At 39.4% G+C, this 13,721-nt stretch overlaps 2 protein-coding genes across 3 annotated transcripts; both read left to right on the forward strand.

Moving 5' to 3' along the window:
* The first annotated feature begins 513 nt into the window (after positions 1–513).
* Positions 514–10,094, forward strand: LOC122669324 (CDP-diacylglycerol--glycerol-3-phosphate 3-phosphatidyltransferase 2-like). Of its 2 annotated transcripts, XM_043866083.1 has the most exons (8): positions 514–1,091; positions 6,788–6,885; positions 6,995–7,045; positions 7,231–7,344; positions 8,880–8,936; positions 9,038–9,123; positions 9,266–9,409; positions 9,505–10,094. In XM_043866083.1, the coding sequence occupies exons 1-7, from the start codon at positions 548–550 to the stop codon at positions 9,384–9,386; spliced, it is 1,071 nt and encodes a 356-aa protein (XP_043722018.1). In that variant the 5' UTR covers positions 514–547; the 3' UTR covers positions 9,387–9,409; positions 9,505–10,094. The 2 variants fall into 2 exon arrangements, with proteins under 2 accessions (XP_043722018.1, XP_043722012.1); XM_043866077.1 differs by having other exon boundaries at positions 515–1,091; positions 9,266–10,094.
* A 2,239-nt stretch (positions 10,095–12,333) lies between these two features.
* LOC122669342 (E3 ubiquitin-protein ligase SGR9, amyloplastic-like) lies at positions 12,334–13,241 on the forward strand. The gene has a single exon (XM_043866093.1). It carries the CDS (start codon positions 12,344–12,346, stop codon positions 13,208–13,210), a length of 867 nt encoding a protein of 288 aa, XP_043722028.1. The 5' UTR covers positions 12,334–12,343; the 3' UTR covers positions 13,211–13,241.
* The last annotated feature ends 480 nt before the right edge of the window (positions 13,242–13,721 follow it).

The raw sequence follows: 13,721 nt of genomic DNA on the forward strand, positions 1-13,721 counted from the left end.
CCAATCCGATATCAATCCGCTGCTACATCAAAAGGGTAAAAAAGTTATAAAAACAGACTCCAATCCAATCCTATTAAGGGCAATCCGAATTGTTACCGGCCGAGACCGATCCCAATCCAATTTCTGTGACTACAAACCATGTTGCATGCCAATCCGTATCGTTATTGTATCGGTTTTGAAGGTAACCGTGCACTATAAAAGTCTAAAACCTTGGATGTATGAAGGTAGAGCCGTATAGGAATCTGAACACACGGTACACCCTTCTGGCGATTTTTTCTCAATATATTGAGAAAAAAAGAAGAGTTTAGAAGGAAGGGTACGAGGAATTGCCAGATCTTTTCCCATTTAAGGCATTCGTCTGGAGTCTGTGTGTCTGCAACGTCTCCTTGAGTCAGAATCACATTCCGAATTCCCGATTCGAAGTTCCAAAGTCAGAATTATAACCCTCATTAATGGCGTAGTTGAAGGAGACCAATCCCTTGAAATCGCCAACACAACACAAGAGTCCGTGCGGTCCCTCTAGTATAATATTACAGATTAAGCCCCCATGGCAGCACTTGTTAAAGTGAGCACGGTAACTTCAATTTGTGGCAAGAAGCCGCACCTGATGAATAAATGGGTGCGCAGGATAAGCAGTAACAATGGAAATGGCAATAGCAATAGTAGTGGCGGCAGGATTACTGAGAGTGCGATGATGGATGTTGGGGTGATGACGAGAGCGAAGGGATCGGTGGCCCTCGGTAGTAGTAGCGGTGATAAAGGAGAGCGATTTTCGGTGGGATGGAGTGAGGGCTGGAGGCGACTTTCCTGCGCACGTTTTGGTGCTTCATTACCTAATGTGTACTTGCGTAGAAATTTGGGTAAAAAAGCTTTATCTTCTGCTTCTTCTGGATCGACTGGAGGCTCTGTTCCCGATGTGGGTTCTGAAAATAAGGACGATAGGCCTGACAAGGAACGGTTGCCATCGTTGCAATTGAACCACGACCACCACGCATTTCATCAACAACAACAACTGCAGTCTCCCAGATTGCTTACATTGCCTACAATTTTAACGCTTGCTCGCGTTGCCGCCGTCCCGCTCCTCGTTTGCAGTATGTTCCATTTCTTTTGTTTAAAAACATCATGATTTGTCATTGCCAGATCTGTTTTATATATTGATATGTGCTTCTGATTTATGGGCTCTTTCCCCCTTCCATTATTTCAATGTTGGTTTCTGTGGGTTTTTCGATATGACATTTTGAATGTGCAAGGGAGGAACGGTTTGAATATTTTCTTCCCGAGGTTTGTTTTATTTGGTGCATGTATGCATGTGTTTGCATTATTGTGTGAGAAACAAACTGAATCGGTTTGGAATTTTAATCTCTACTCTTGAGGTGTGGGATTATTTGGATTTAGATGCATGTCAGAGTTAGACCCGTGCAAACTCGCATTTTGATTCTAATTCTGATGCCTAGATTGACAGCATATGACACTAAAACCCAAACAGTATTCAATTTTGCAATTGGGGCAAATGTCTCCTGATAGTCGATCCCATAGGTCTGAGTAAAACCCTTGGCCACAAGTCTGGCCTTCTATCTATCTACTGTCCCGTCCACCTTTTGCTTGACAATAAACACCCATTTACAACCGACTGGTTTCTTGCCTGGAGGAAGAACCACTAGCTCCCACGTCTCATTTTTGGATAAGGCCTTCATCTCTTCCATCATGGCTATTTTCCACTTTGGTATTTGCAATCGCCTCCTGCCACTTCTGAAGAATAGAAACAGAGGAAAGAGAAGACACAAATACACGTTAGGAAGAAGACAAAGAATCATAGGAAACAACATTGGAGATGGGATGTTGGGTACAAGACCTAATGCCTTTACGAACAACAATAGGTAAGTCAAGAGAAGGATCCTTACCAGAAGGTGTAGCAAAGTCCAGATCTGGATCAAGTTCTGGCGATTGGAGAAGAGGTACAGTTGTGGTAGTCTCAACTTGCTCCTTGTGCTTCCGAGTATAGACTTTATCAATAGGAATCTGACTGACAGGCCTACGCTCCCCCTGAATAGGAACCAAACTAGAAGCTGACGTTGGAGGGTCTGGAGGAGAAGGCTCTCCCTGAATAGGAACCGGTAGAATAGTAGGCACATCTTCAAAACCTAAATGCAATTGATCACTTGAAGGGTCTGAAAGTTGCTATTACATCTATTGAATTATCCACTTAAAGAGGTAGAACAATAACGTTTATGTTCAAGGAGACATAGTTTCTATACTGTTCTTGGAGGAAGTCTAATGTTACTGCCATTGCATTGAAGTTTAATTTACTCCCAAATTATACATAGCATTAGGTATTAATTTGATGATGGAGTAGAAGGAGGATCCCTCTGTTGCCCTTCCTCCAGAGTATTGATACTTTATCCTACTGCTACTGTTTCTCTTAGAAGTTGAGAGTTTGTTGGGAAAAGAGGTTAGAACTTTAAAGTCATTCCAATATTTCATCTTCTTGTCCGGGCAAATGTTGAATCGAAGTGCACACTGATCGATATGTAAGAGGACACATTTAGTGTTCAGCCGGTTCATGAATATGCTTGGACAACTTTTCTCAATGCGGTATCTATGCTTAAACATGCCTAAGATGAGAGCAAATCATTAGGCTCTGTCTCATTGACTTGCTCATTAAGTTCCAATTTTAAGGAACAAATTGAAATTTTTTCAACATTATTAGGCTCTGTCTCATTGATTTGCTCATTAAGTTCCAATTTTATGGGAAAGCCCGAAGATTTTTTCAACCAGACACCCAAAAGAACTGAGCGTTCTGGATTGCGCTCTTTGCCTCTAAAAAGAAGTGTGTTAAAGATCATGTCATGAATCCATTTGCATTAAGACAGGTTAATCAATAGATCAATCCATCCCTGTTGGCCATTAAATTTGATAGCAGTAGCTTGGGGAACTCAGGAGTAGCAGGAATCAGTGGTGCTTTTGAGTGAATGTTTTCAGGTTCTACTTGTTTTCTTGGACATTGTAGGCAGACATTTTTCCGGGGGTGGGGGGGATGATTATGGGCCTAGGTATTGCTACTACCATACAGAGCATTTGATTGTTGGTGGATTCAACTACAGTTATTGAATGGATACCATCTCTGAACTCAGGTTCTTGGAGATACTACTCATTCGATTAGGAAGGCAAGATCCTTGTGTTCTCATAGAAATATGTCATTTAAGTGGAGAACAAGGCTGGGTAACTCTACAACAGATCGGTTCACCAGAGATGAAGCTTCTAGAAACTCATTATATATTGGGGCATTTCTAGAAAACTCATTACGAGGAGAAGGATTAACATAACTTGTATTCAAGAGACTAGATGGAAGGGTATAAAAGCTAAGGAGTTGGATGACTTTATACGTTGGTATACAGGGGATAAAAGTAATAGAAGTGGAGTGGGCATAGTAGTGGATAAAGATTTAAAAAATGATGTGGTGGATGTTAAAAGATTTGAGGATAGGATTATATCCATCATCTTGTGTTGGAGAAAGTAGTTGTCAATATAATTAACACTTACGCACCCCAAGTTGGATTGGATTGAAGTAGTAAGATACAATTTTGGGAACACATGGATGGTTTAGTGCAAGGTTTTAGTCAAGGAGAAAAGATTATTATAGGGGGAGATCTGAATGGACATGTTGGGAGAGATCGTTGAGTCTATGAAGGAGTACATGGAGGAAATGGTTTTGGAGAGAGGAATGAGAAGGGGACTTTAGTTTAGATTTTGTTGTGGCTTATGATTTATCCATAGTAAACACATACTTTGAAAAAAGATGATCATTTAATTACCTTCAAAAGTGGGCATCATGGTAGCCAATAGATTTCTTTCTAATTAGAAGGTCCTATAGGTTGTTATGAAAGGATTGTAAGGTTATACCGGGGGAGAGCTTAACCACTCAACATAGATTAGTGGTCATTCATTTAGGGAGACTTGGTGGTGGGATTATGACATTCAAGCAGACATGGCAAAGGACTAAGGATGTAGAGGATTTAAAAAGGTATAAAGCTGCTATGAATGAAGCTAAGAAGCTTGTGGAAAAAGCAAGGGCAAAGAAATATGGGATCTCTATTACAATTTGAGCACAAAGGGAAGGAAGAAAAGCTATCTATAAGATAGCTAAAATGAAGGGAAGGAAGAAAAGCTATCTATAAGATGTTTTAACCATGTTAGATGCATCAAAAGTGAAGATGATAAAGTACTAATAAGCGATGAGGACATTAAGGAGAGATGGAAAAATTATTTCTATTGCTTACTAAATGGAGACACTTCGAGTATTAGTATCCCAGAAGGTTGTACTACTTGTCAAGATACCACATGTAATAGATAAATACGAAAAATTAGGGTGCCTAAAGTAAAAGAAGCTTTAAGGAGGATGAAAATAGGCAAGGCTCCTAGTACAGATGGGGTCACAATAGAAGTGTGGAAGATCTTAGGATTATGTGGTTTTTCTTGGCTGACCAAGCCGTTTAGTAAAATTAGGAGCACAAGGAAAATGCTAGATGAGTGGAGGAGAAGCATTGTGGTTCCGATTTATAAAAATAAAGGTGATATTCATGGCTGTAATAATTAATTAACTATGGAGGCATAAAACTAAAGAGTACTATTATGAAGTTATGCAAGAGAGTTATTGAAACTCGCCTTAGAAAAGAAACTACTATTGACAGAAAACCAATTTGATTTATGCTAGGAAGATCCACAACAAAAACTATTTACTTAGGATACTCATGGAAAGATATAGAGATTGCAAAAAGAATCTCCATATAGTCTCTATTGACCTAGAAAAAAGCTTATGACAGAGTCCCTAAAGTGTAAATTGGCATGTACCAAACAAGTGATGTGTTTCAATTTTCAAGTAAATATGTGGACACAATTAAAGATATGTATAATAGTGTGGTGACTAGTGTAAGAACAATGGGGGTCAAGGTAGTGAATTCCCAATTATAATTGCATTACATCAAGGATCGGCTTTAAGCCCTTATTTGTTTGCGTTTATCATTGATGATCTAACTAGAGACATTCAAGATCAGGTTCCTTAGTGTATGCTTTTTGCTGATGATATTGTTTTGGTGGATGAAATAAAAGTAAGGATTAGCACCAAGTTGGAACTATGGAGATCAACCTTGGAATTAAAAGGTTTTAACTTTTAATACAAGTAGAATGAAAACGGAGTATTTGGTGTGTAACTTCAGTTACACTATGACGGATAAAGAGATTGTGAAAATTGATGAGAGGGAGATCCTTGCAAAGTGATTATTTTAGGTATATGGGCTCAATCATAAATAAAGAAGGAGAAATAGATGATGATGTTACATAGAGAATTAAAATAGGATGGATGAAATGGAGAGGTGCGTCCGGAGTGGTGTGATCGGCATTTTTTTTAAAACTCAAAGGAAAATTCTATAGGACAGTCATACGACCGGCTATGATATATGGCACAAAATTTTGGCAAGTAAGAAACATTGTATAGATTAACTCAGTGTACTTGAGATGAGGTTGTTGGGATGGATGTGGTAAAACTAGGAAAGATAAAGTAAGGAATGATCGAATTAGAGCTGATTTGGGTGTAACTCCAATACATAATAAGCTGCGAGAAAGACATTTGAGGTAGCATGGCCATGTACAATGGAGGCTTTTAGATGCTCTAATACGGAGGAGTGATTTGATTCAAATTGAAGGTTCTAAAAGAGACAGGGCAGACCTAAATGACTTTGGGAAAAGTGGTGAGGAAAGACATGCATAGATTTGGCCTTGTATCATGTATGACTTTGAATAGAGCTGACTGGAGGGTAATGATCCATGTAGCCGACCCCAATTAGTTGGCATAAGGCTGAGTTGTTGTTTGGAAGTGGGAAGGAGACATTTTTTTTTATTTGTTGGTTGTTTTTGGAATGCGTGTTAAGTATTTAAGTATGTTGGTACATTTTTAGGTATTTTGATATACTTCATGTTCTACTTCTATCTCCGTGTTTTGTTGGTTGAATATATTAGGCTATTCATTAAAAAAAAAAAATCCTGCTTTGTTGAGGGTAAACAATGTATTGTAAACAAGGGTGGAATTAGGAGCAAGGTTCTAAATCTCGGTTTTGAGGCCATTTTCGACCAGCCAGGAAATCAAAATTTACTAGGTTTCGGTCAAAACATGGTATTTTTTGTGCAAACTCGACATGTCATGGGCTGGTCAAAACTGGTTGAAACTACCGAAACTGGGCTGGTTGAAATTGGTTAAAATTGGTCGAAACTCGTTGAAATTATCCAAATTTCCAAAATATTGTTGAAACCTGGTCGGTACAGTATTACATATGGGTTCTTGGGAAACCGAAATCTTGAACCATTAGGAGATAAAATATGGTCTCGGATCAAATTTCAATGCTGTGTCCTTATGTTTGTCCATATTTTCTGCATATAGTCCTTTAGTAAAGCAACGTTTCTTGCCAAAAAAGAAGCATATGCATGAATACAAATAGATTACTACAAAAGGATTATTAGCTGCATTAGTTAATTTAACTTTCAAGGTAGTGCTTGCTGATCCAACATATGGACTAAAAGTACTTCAGTTTTACGGTTTTACCTAGCATTACTTCTCTCTCTCTCTCTCTCTCTTGGGGGGGGGGGGGGGAGGGGTGCTGCAATTAGAGTATGAAATGCAAATACCATAACACTATTTTTTTCCCTTCTGTATTGATATTTTGCCTAGTTTACTGTCACTCATTGCTGTATGAAATCTGTATATTAATAAAGCTAATATGTTGATTTTGCTCACTAGCATTTTACACGAATGGTTCATGGGGAACAACAGCAACAACAGGTATTTTCATTGCTGCTGCAATTACAGATTGGCTTGATGGGTACATTGCTCGAAAGGTACTCAACTTCTGAACGATTCTGAAAGAGACACATTGAATAATCTTTCCGTTGCTCCCATTTTATCTCATTTTTGTCTCTGGAACCTTTCTCCTTCTATGTGTATCAGATGGGATTAGGAACGGTATTTGGTGCATTTTTGGACCCTGTAGCCGATAAGGTTTGAGCTCCTCCTTCGAACCCAAAAGAAAAGAGCCTCATGTTCATTGAGCTAGTTGAGTCAAATAAGACATGGTGTTCTGGTCAAGAAAAAGAGAAAAGAAAAAAGAAGGGAAAAATGTGAAACAATTTATTCTAGATGTCTGTACTAGGTCTTTGTTTGCTTATTCTGTTCATTGAATGCAGCTTATGGTTGCTGCAACCTTGGTGTTATTGTGTACCAGACCATTGGAAGTTGCTATGTTTGGAGAAGTACCATGGCTACTGCCTATACCTTCAATTGCCATAATTGGTAGAGAGGTGATTACCTGATCTCTACTGCATCTCATATACCTATACCACTACTTTGGGATTGACTTACACCCCTGGATATACCTTTTGTCTATATGTGTACTTTTCTTCTTTACATCTCAAATTTTTATGCTGCTCTAGTATTTTGAATGTATGCATGCCACACTTAACATAGGTTCATCAATTAGACATCTTAACCCAGTAGAATTCTAGAAAATGAGGTTTGAGAATGTAGTGTTCTTGGTTGTATGATAAATATTTTCCCCCCAACAAGAGGTTTATAATAATTCAAGAAACTGTTTTCATTCAATTCTAGCACTTGCAAAATCCCCACTTTTTTCTTAGATGTGAGTTTTCTGCACTTAATGACATTTTAGAACGAAAATTTTTAGCGTTGAGGCATCCTGTTAGACCAGTTTATGCCGAACTGTGCAAAATCTACTTATGGTGTACGACCTTGCAAGGTTCTGGCAAACTGCATTTGCAGCCTTTTCGGCCTTTTTTTTCCTTCTCTCTTTTTAGGTCATTTAAGAGGTAAAAGGCATCTTTCATTGCTCTTTCAATAACTTATTTTCTGATCTTTGGAATTGATCCAGCCAAATTAGACAGCAAAAGAAGAATGGGTTGGGGTGTCTACACAAGGTACTGTAAATCCAATCTTTTGAATCCCAAGCCACGTTTCTTCCACTCATTGGTTGTCATCAGTTGGGGTTGTTGAAGGATATGGAAAGGCGGTATTTTAATGAAGTATTCTATTGAACTGGCTGTGCAAATGCTGTTTACATTGGCAAGAAGTTTGGCCTGATAAGATGAAACTTCTTGCACAATTGCTACTCTTGCATGTGTGTTGGTTGTGGCATGCTAGCTAGTTTGAGAACATACAAACCCATAAAAAGCAGTATTACTCAATTTGGTTTAATAAATGGATCTATGTTTCTTAAAACAGCCATTGTTGTTGTCTAAGGTACTAATTATGGCTATCTTAGCATTTTTAATAACTTATGGTTCACTTACCCTGTTGTTTTGTCGTCGTTGCTTTCTTCGTCAATAGAACAATTGAGATAACCGAGCAAACCTCCTGATGGTTAACATCTTCTGTACCAAGACACCATTGTAACAGCTGGTTCATGTGTTACAGAACCTTAGGGAGCTTGCTTCAGCAATACCTGCTTCATAATACTCCAACTGTGGCCAAACCATATCAAATCATGGTTGGCTCATTTTGATAGCCTATAGGCTCTAACTTTAGCTAGAAGTAATGAAACTGTATGGTATTTACTCTCGTGGAGTTGAATTATTTTCCAGGTTTGATAATTTTACCTCACCCCCCCCCCCCCCCTTTTGGCTGTTGAAAATTTTCCAATGAACACTTTTAGTTTATCAAAGATCTACGTGGCTCTTTTTAACTATGCATGGGCATCCTGATTGGGACCAAAATGTGGCTTGTTCCTGCAGTAATTGTTGTTGCTTCTTCTGGTTATTATGTTTATATCATATGAAGATATTTCAAACGTTATTTGCTTCCCACCCCCTCGTTTTTGTAGATAACAATGTCAGCAGTAAGGGAATGGGCTGCTTCACAAAATAGCAAAGTTCTTGAGGTTCTTTCTCACCTATACCTCCCTACCATTTTACAAAACCATTGGGATGCTAATTGTTTATACTTAATTCCCGATATAATTCAAAAAGTGTTACTTGTCAGGCTGTTGCTGTAAATAATCTTGGGAAGTGGAAAACAGCTACACAAATGACTGCATTGACTGCGCTATTGGCTGCACGAGACAGCAGGTAATAGAATAATATTATATTATTCTCCTGAATTACTTCATAAATATCCATACTAATTCTTAAGACTCAGAAGGAGGGAAAATTCCTCATTTTGGATGTTGGAAAATTCTTTAATTTCCATTTTCATGTTTGCAAATTTCAGTCTAACAGGGTCAGAAATTCTAGTTGCCTCTGGTGTTATTTTACTTTACATCTCAGCCGGTCTTGCCGTGTGGTCATTGGCCGTGTACATGAGGAAGATATGGAGAATGTTGCTGAAGTAGGTTTGTCCTTTTGTTGTTGAGCTTGCCAGCGAGAGGGTAGTCACTTTGGGTTTATGCTGGGAAAAAAAAAAATTTAAGTCCCCATTTTTTAATTCTTATATGCCCCAATGCAATGACCAATCTATATCCACCTCCATTGACACAAGTGGTACTTCTTCAGATAAAGGAGCTGACAGGGAAGCTGTTTCCTCGAAGTCCCAGCATTTCTAAATTAGTTTCTGTCGAAACTGGTCAGGTGGAGGAAATAATTCATGTTTTGTTGCTTCACTTTCATTGATCAAGAAGTGATGATTTGGGCTAACTGTGTGATGTGTTACAGTCTAAAAACTCTTTAGGATCCAACATACTTGGGGGTGAATTGGGAGGAATGTCCACCTCTAAACTATTGTAAGATATTTTAGATGTCCATAGCAGATGTTTTCTGGGCATTTTGTTACTTTCTTGGTGGCTCTTCAACACATCTGCTCATCAAGAATAGTTTTTATGGAGCACTGTCCCTCCTGTCAATCTCTCAAGTGGAGAAAATTTGGAAGTTTGGTTTAATAGGTGGCAAGTATTGAAGATGTTTGAGGAAGTCTTGATGGAAACAGTATGTAAACATAAATGATTAAGTTGAAAGTATGTAGATGATCTTGCAAGAGGTCTATATTGAGATGAATTTTAGTTGCTGAATTGCCGAGGAACAAAAGCAGATTGTAGCCTTTCTACAAAGTAAAGATGAAACAAAAAAGAATCGAAGTAGATAGAATCTGTTTTTTCTTTTCCTTTTGTTTCATACATTCGTGGGCTCAGAGCTTAATCAATTTCAGTTCATTGGTTTAACTATTTTTTTTTACTTTCACTATTCCGAAGTCAAAAAAAAAGGGTTATTGGAACATAGAACTAGAGAGGATGGGTACCAGCTAGAAGTGATCAATTATTCCAGCTAGAGTGATTTAATAACTCCCCAACTGAAGTTGTTGTTTGAAAATGTACATGTATATCCAAAGGTGAAGTTGTGTATGTTTGGTCTATGAGGATCCTGTTCCTGGAGAGAAGAGGTAAGAGATGGGAGACTGGCTCATAGGATCTCTTTAGGCACTCGAGTCCTACTCTAATGATCGTACGGTCAACACTCAACACGTGGCCCTTTTGCTTTCAGAAATGCCCCACTGCTTGTAAAAATGAACATAAATGCTACATAATCAGCCTGGCTGCGCTTTGCTTAGGAAGTATTATGAGGGTTCATATTATTGGGAAAAAATTCTGTCCAATTACCTAAAAGTGTAGTGCAGTACAATTCAGGGTGGAGATGCAGACACATGGCAGACGAGATATCCAGTTGTGTCAAGCTCGAGAAGAAAGAAAGTAAAAAAACTGGGGTGATGGAGCTCAGACCGTTGGATGTCGTGCCTACCAAGTGTCAACCTCTCCACCCTGAACTACACCGCACTGCACCATAGAGGAATTGGAGAGGATTTTAAGTGCCATCAGTGCACTTCACCGGTGTACTTTCACTCTCTTCTTTTTTATTTGAAGAAACATTTTCTTTTGAATTTGTCATCTCAATTCCTTGCCAATCTGTATACCAATGGTTAAAATTTTTTTTTAAAATTTTTGAAGTAAAACAAGGGTAGATCTGTCCGATCAATATAAGTATCGGATCCTGATACCAATTACTATATCGTCACTCTCAAGCCATTTCAAGGGGTTTTTTGAGCTGTGCTTTGCTCTTGGCTTCTCCCTTATTATGATCACTCTCATGTTGTGTTTGGTATGCATTCTTAGAATACAGTTGAGGATTTCAAATTTTTGGATAATAAAAACAACTATTTTTATCATCTGAGAATGCGAAATCAACCTAGAATGCATACCAAACACAGCCTCAGTTTCCTCAATTATTAAGTGGTTCTGTTCTGAGGGACTTTAAAACAATTGACAAAAGGGACAAGAACAAAATGTACACATTATCCAGTTATTTAGTGAGCCCACCATTTCATTTCACTCTCTCTCTCCTTCACACAAGTCACAACATCATTACAAACGAAAGCTGAGGAAGAGAACTACTTACTAGAGAAGAGAGGACTCCATCTCAGTAACAGAAAAGCTAATGGATCATCTGTCGTATACCATACAAGAAGCCAACAGGAAAACGACGGGAAGAATGCTCCAACCACACACTTACTCCTCCTCTCTCTTTCTCCAATAGAGATTAGAAGCATTGACTTTTCTCCTCCCCAAGAAATTTCCTTCCTGTCCTTGCCTTTCGCCCTTATTACTTATGAAGGCGGAAGGCCAAATCATATTGGATCGGTTGAATCATTCTATTTTGAATTAGAATCGGCAGCACCCGATCCCATTTCTATGGATCCACTGAGCCCTCTTTATGAATCGCTATTGTTTCATATTTAATCTCACTATTTGGTATTGTTTCTTTCTTTTACTAACTAAAAATCAAAGATTTTGAGAAATCTTCGCTTTTTCTTTTAGGGTTTCAATTGATTCCAAGTCAATTCCGAACAAATTGCAACCAATTCCAAGTTTGGATCGGAATCGTGGAGGCCAATCCTATGTACAAATCCAAACCCATTCCAACGGATCGGAGTTGTTGAAGCCGACCCCATGCAACGATTCCATACCCTTGAACCTTGTTATAAGAAGATTGTAGTGAGTTAGAAGAGCATTTAACTCTGCTAGCGTAGTTGATTTTGCCGTGCCAGTTAGTCGGGGAATGTACAGTTTTGCTACACATGTTCTTTTTCTTCCACAAATGCCCCACTTTCTAATACCTTAAAAGTCCCATGGCCATGAGCTCGGGGGATTAAAAACCAAAAAAAAAAGGCATTCAATGGTCAATAGAAAAGAGGTTCACGTCCGTATCAGTCTTTCAAGTTCATTCTATAAACCAAACGTTCTCCAACTCCCTCACCTTCCCAAAGAGTCTCTCTCTCTCTCTCTCTCACACACACACACATGACATGATTAACATCATAGATGCATTCTCCATGGACGAGAAGAAAGAGAAGGATCCCAGCGAGATAATCATGGCAGCAATCTACTCCCTCAACACCCACCAATTCTCCGATCTGATGAACTCTGTCTCGTCGGAGTTCCGACGTCATGACCACCACCTCTGTTCCCTTCTCCGCTCCTCCACGCGCTTCCCACTAACTCTCCTCCACCTCCAAACCATTTCCCTTCACCACAAAGCCCTCTTAATAGCTCGTTATCTCCTATCCACCCTCACACACCTCACACACTTCTTGGAAACCTCCCCTTCCTCCTCCTCCTCCCTCAAATTGAACTTGAGAGACCTCGACGCTGCCTTGCTTCTCATGCTGCTCTGCGAAGTTCATCAGCAGGCACCCCAAGCTTTACAGGGTTCTCCAGCCGAATGGCACATAGTTCTCAACGACTACGTAGTGCGTAGTCGCTTGTTGACGTTGGCCGGTCTTGGAGTGTCTAGTAGTGCTGTCTTGACTCCGTATGTCGATTTAACGATAAAGTGCCGGAGGTTTCTTGATGCAGTAGGTTGTGGTGATGAGATGGTGAGGGAGGTGGCGGCGTCGGTGGCAGCGGTGGTGGTGTTGCCGTCAGTGGAGATAGGTGGTTGTGGTGGTGTGGAGTGTGTCATATGCAGGGAAGAGATTAGGGAAGGGAGGGAGATGTGTGGATTGCCATGTGAACACTTGTTTCATTGGATGTGTGTGGTGCCATGGCTGAAGAAGAGGAACACTTGTCCTTGCTGCCGCTTTCAGCTTCCCACCGACGATGTCTTCGGTGAGATTCAGAGGTTGTGGGGGATTCTCATCACCAAAAATGGAATGAACTCTGTGAAGATATAGAAGAATTACTATCTTTGATGCCAAAGAATGTCATTTTCTTGTATAAATCAAATGGTTCAAGGGCTGAAGGGCATCTGTATGTGTATTGTATAATGTCATTAGTTGGGCCATGGTGATCCAATGGAATACTGAGAATCTGAGACTGATGATGCTTCTTCCTACACTCCATACATCATTGCCTTTTCTTATAATCCATAAAAAAATTCAAGATCGAATTTTTCTGGTGGGGTAATACTATGAGATGCTTTCCCTTCCTTTCATGGATAGATCAATACCATTACCATTGATAGTCAAAAAGTGCTTTTTTCTGTAAAAAAACAGCTCTTTTACTGGAATTGGCCCCATACACACCGAAAGGAGCAGTTGACAATTGAATCCATTTTCCCCTTTCTTAAGCTGGTGGACCACATCTATGATAGCTGGAGGAGAGGCTTCACTAGCACCAGAATGAAGAATCTGAAGATGATACAAAATAGAAAGGCATTTTGCCGGTGCAGTTTGCCAGTGAACG

Source organism: Telopea speciosissima, chromosome 1 (genome assembly GCF_018873765.1).
Source record: "Telopea speciosissima isolate NSW1024214 ecotype Mountain lineage chromosome 1, Tspe_v1, whole genome shotgun sequence".
Lineage (NCBI taxonomy): Eukaryota > Viridiplantae > Streptophyta > Magnoliopsida > Proteales > Proteaceae > Telopea > Telopea speciosissima.